The 4,622-nt window shown below is 32.5% G+C and overlaps 1 protein-coding gene across 2 annotated transcripts in view; it reads right to left on the bottom strand.

Moving 5' to 3' along the window:
• LOC115241569 (probable ATP-dependent RNA helicase DDX43) overlaps positions 1-3,178 on the bottom strand; it is a 4,438-nt gene extending 1,260 nt beyond the window's left edge. Inside the window, exons 1-8 of one of the 2 annotated variants that reach the window (XM_029817370.1) lie at positions 2,974-3,178; positions 1,929-2,283; positions 1,632-1,853; positions 1,329-1,544; positions 1,124-1,250; positions 886-1,051; positions 525-767; positions 214-361 (exon numbers count right to left, since the gene is read on the bottom strand). In XM_029817370.1, coding sequence (XP_029673230.1) covers positions 214-361; positions 525-767; positions 886-1,051; positions 1,124-1,250; positions 1,329-1,544; positions 1,632-1,853; positions 1,929-2,240 — 1,434 coding nt within the window. In that variant the 5' untranslated portion in view covers positions 2,241-2,283; positions 2,974-3,178. Of the gene's footprint in view, positions 1-213; positions 362-524; positions 768-885; positions 1,052-1,123; positions 1,251-1,328; positions 1,545-1,631; positions 1,854-1,928; positions 2,284-2,727; positions 2,836-2,973 lie in introns of those variants that run through there. The other variant, XM_029817371.1, reaches the window with a different exon arrangement.
• Positions 3,179-4,622: the final 1,444 nt, after the last annotated feature.

Here is a 4,622-nt window from a genome sequence, read left to right as displayed (position 1 = left end):
ATATATTATATATATTATATATATTATATTATATTAAAATAGTTTACAACTATAACATTATACAAATATAAGGAAACATTGATATAAAACTTAGTAAAAAAATTCTATATTATAATCTCATTCAAATAGAAGCTGAGAAAAAAAAAGGAGAAGTGAATCACAGTTGCAATGAAAATAAGTGAGTTTTGTAACCTATTTAAAAATGGTACTAACCATATCTAACTTTTCATCTTCATTAATCAAGCAAATCTTCTGTGTTACAGAGTGAACAGCTGCTAAATCAAGTGATCCAACGCATACTTGAATGGGATTTTTCATATATGATTGAGCTAAGCGTCTTACACCTGGAGGCCATGTAGCGCTGACAAAAGGACAGAACAAAGTAGCACATTAACATTCATTGCATCAATTATATACAACTTATATATGAGTATATGTATAAGTATATATGATTTAAATTTCTTTTTTCTTAAAAAATCATATTTTAATGATGTGAATCTTTAATAGATATAGCTTATATATACCTCGTCATAACAGTTTGTCTATCTGGCCGCACACCCAGTAAGGTTTTGCGAATTTGTGGTTCAAAACCCATGTCCAACATACGATCGGCTTCATCAAGTATGAGATATGTTACAGCTGTTACATTCAACACTCCTGCCTGCACCAAGTCATTTAATCTTCCGGGAGTCGCAATTACTATTTGCACGCCCTTTGTTACAATATCGATTTGTTGCTTGCGACTTCCACCACCATAAACGCACACTCTGAAATAATTTTCGATCATGTAATATGTAATAAGCAAAAGTTTATAATGTTCCGAATATAAAATAATAACACATGAAAATGCGCAAATCGGAATCTTATTGTATGAAATAAACTCACGCTTTAATGCCGCGATAAGAATATTTTCCTACTTCTTTCTCAATTTGCAATGCCAATTCTCTTGTTGGTGCCATAACAAGGACATTTGGTCCAGGGCGCTCCTCACGTGGAGTTACTTGCCCATCAATATGAATTAAAGCAGGCAGTAAAAAAGCAAGAGTTTTTCCTAAAATCAGTATTATCAATATATATATGCATACAGTTGCAAATACAATCATGAGATAAAAAATACTCGAACCAGTTCCAGTTTGTGCTATCCCAATGAGGTCTTGACCACTCAATAGAATAGGCCATGCCTGACATTGTATAGGACTCGGTTTTTCAAATCCCTGTTTTTGTATTTCTCTAAGAATTTCTGGATAGTTCTATATTTTAAATAAAATATGTATGGATCTTGTAAAAATGATAGATATATTAAGCTCACATTTAATTGGTTATATTACTTGGAAAGCTTGTTTAAAGGTTTGAATAAGATTTGGTATTTTTATCTTGTCAGAGCCTTCTTCATTCTCGAAAACAAATTTAACTTCTATATCATTGTTGATTTTCCTGAGTTCGGCTACTCTCGTTTCTGGCATATGAGTAACATATATATCCTCCTTGTAAAAATTTTTTATAATAGGAGGCAAAGTTGCCCATCTTTCCTTTTGATGGTTTTCCTGCCGAAACAAAGATTAATGTACTCATATGTTCATATATTATGAAGTAATTGATCAATTCAATTTATTATAACGTGCAAAACATACATATTCTTCATTGGCCTTGACCCAATCAAAATTATTCCAATCAATTTCTTCTTTCTTTTCTCCAAAGTTAGTTTCTCTCTTCTGGTTAGATTCTATACCTTGATGTGAAATACTTCTATCAATTAATAATTCCTCTATTAAACTTTTAGCTCGTTGCTGTGCTTCGTCTGTACCAATCAATGTCACAGCAGTTTGTCCATTTTCATTTGATTGTTTGTCAATCTAGATAAAGGCAAAAGTATCGCAATTGGATTACCTTTTACACAATGCATAAATAAATAATTCTTTGTTACTTACATTGATCTTAGCATTGCTCTCATCTTGCAGAGCTTTAATTTTGCTACCACCTCTTCCAATAAGTCTTCCGACATTATTGGCATCAATGTATATAACAAGTTCATTTGTATTGTTTGAACTATTATCAGTACTCCTCTTACGTGAACTGTTACTGTAAGTTTGAGTATTTGAACTATTCCAGTTATCACTGGAAGATCTGTTATAGTGACTCTGAAACTGACTGTCTCTTCTGTCTCTGTTTCCTTCCCAATTGCGATAATTTTGATCATATCTGTCTGATGATGTTCTGTTATCTTCCCTTCTGTGACTCATTGTTGATAGTAATAGAAACTTTTGTGATAAAAATTAAATTGTTCTAAAATATATAGATATAACATATTTAGTATGAAAGACTGAAAAAACAAATATCTGTGTTTATTTCAGTTATATTTTCTACATTAGAGAAAATATTAAAAATATTGTATACATTATATACTTTTTAAGAATTATATAGATGTATAAACTATAAAGAGAATAAAGAACAATCAAAGAAGAGTCAAAACTTCTTCACCCTAAAAAAAACTTATTTTTCAAGTAGAATATATGCAACTGGAATAAAACACATCTTATATTTTATAAAAATTTGAGTTGTTTTTCTTATTAATACAAGTGAATTCTCTCTCTCTCTCTGTCTTGTATGCAAAAATATATATTTATACAAGAGATGTTTTTTACGCAAGTAAATATGATAGGTAATACAGTTATTGTATACACAAGTATCAGAAAAAAAAATCTGTTTGAAAATATCGTTTATACACACAAGTTTCTTTATAAACGTTAATTATTTTATTATAAATCGATGTATGTATAAATGATATCACAAAAGGTTGCACATGGCTAGAGATACATCTGATAACTAGCTATATCAGATTACGTTCACGTTATGCTGACAAGGAAGAAATATATTTCTTCTTGCCCTGCGAGAAGCGTGAATATATAAAGTAACCTAAGCCAAGAAAAAAAAACGATGTAAATAAATTTTATTACTCTATTCAATAATACGCACTTTTTATTACATGCAACTTTCTTCTGTGTGATTTATTCTACCGCGTCTAAGGTCATTTAAGGTATACCGACTACAAGAATCGAAAGAAATACTTTCTATCATTTATCTACCATTTATTTTAAATTATAACCGTATCAACGATCTCGACAAATTTAGGGTGCTTTCCAGCAACGTACACTGTGTTACACAAAAGCATTTTATTGGCTACATATTATCTTAGAAGATGCTTTAGATAATAGTCGCTTTCCATTTACATCAAAACTCAGATAATTCTCACTTGCGTTCTCTCTCACTCGCATGTATGCTACGTGCGAGCGAGAGAGAACGCAAGTGAGAATTATCTGAGTTTTGATGTAAATGGAAAGCGACTATTATCTAAAGCATCTTCTAAGATAATATGTAGCCAATAAAATGCTTTTGTGTAACACAGTGTACGTTGCTGGAAAGCACCCTAAATTTGTCGAGATCGTTGATACGGTTATAATTTAAAATAAATGGTAGATAAATGATAGAAAGTATTTCTTTCGATTCTTGTAGTCGGTATACCTTAAATGACCTTAGACGCGGTAGAATAAATCACACAGAAGAAAGTTGCATGTAATAAAAAGTGCGTATTATTGAATAGAGTAATAAAATTTATTTACATCGTTTTTTTTTCTTGGCTTAGGTTACTTTATATATTCACGCTTCTCGCAGGGCAAGAAGAAATATATTTCTTCCTTGTCAGCATAACGTGAACGTAATCTGATATAGCTAGTTATCAGATGTATCTCTAGCCATGTGCAACCTTTTGTGATATCATTTATACATACATCGATTTATAATAAAATAATTAACGTTTATAAAGAAACTTGTGTGTATAAACGATATTTTCAAACAGATTTTTTTTTCTGATACTTGTGTATACAATAACTGTATTACCTATCATATTTACTTGCGTAAAAAACATCTCTTGTATAAATATATATTTTTGCATCACACACACACACACACACACACACACACACACACACACACACACACACACACACACACACACACACACACACACACACACACACACACACACACACACACACACACACACACACACACACACACACACACACACACACACACACACACACACACACACACACACACACACACACACACACACACACACACACACACACACACACACACACACACACACACACACACACACACACACACACATCTGTTATATAATAAAATAAATGAAATATAATTCTGGGCAACAATATTCTGCGCAGACGCTTAACGCTCGACGCTTGACACTGCCATGTAAAGGCACCTTAACACAGTGTATGTTGCTGGAAAGCACCCAATGACATCATTGCATCGTCTCTGCCAATAAAAGGCTTGAATTCATAGTAAAATATAGTGATTAATTGAACCAGGTTGGGTTAACCCATAGACATAGTATATCTAAACCGAGCGTTTGCCTTTATTTAAGAAGTGGGGGTAAAGATACACGTAGAAAAGGACATACTCTGTTTCGTGCCCCTTGCGTTCTCTCTCGCTCGCACGTAGGATAGCGTACTCTTTCGTATCTCTTTTTGCTACATGTGAGTGAGAGAGAACGCAAGGGGCACGGAAGAGAGTATGTCCTTTTCTACGTGCATCTT

This window comes from Formica exsecta, unplaced genomic scaffold (assembly GCF_003651465.1).
Source record: "Formica exsecta isolate Colony F162 unplaced genomic scaffold, ASM365146v1 scaffold500, whole genome shotgun sequence".
Lineage (NCBI taxonomy): Eukaryota > Metazoa > Arthropoda > Insecta > Hymenoptera > Formicidae > Formica > Formica exsecta.
Note: the sequence above shows the minus strand (reverse complement) of the source record. Positions and strands in the feature narration are given on the sequence as shown.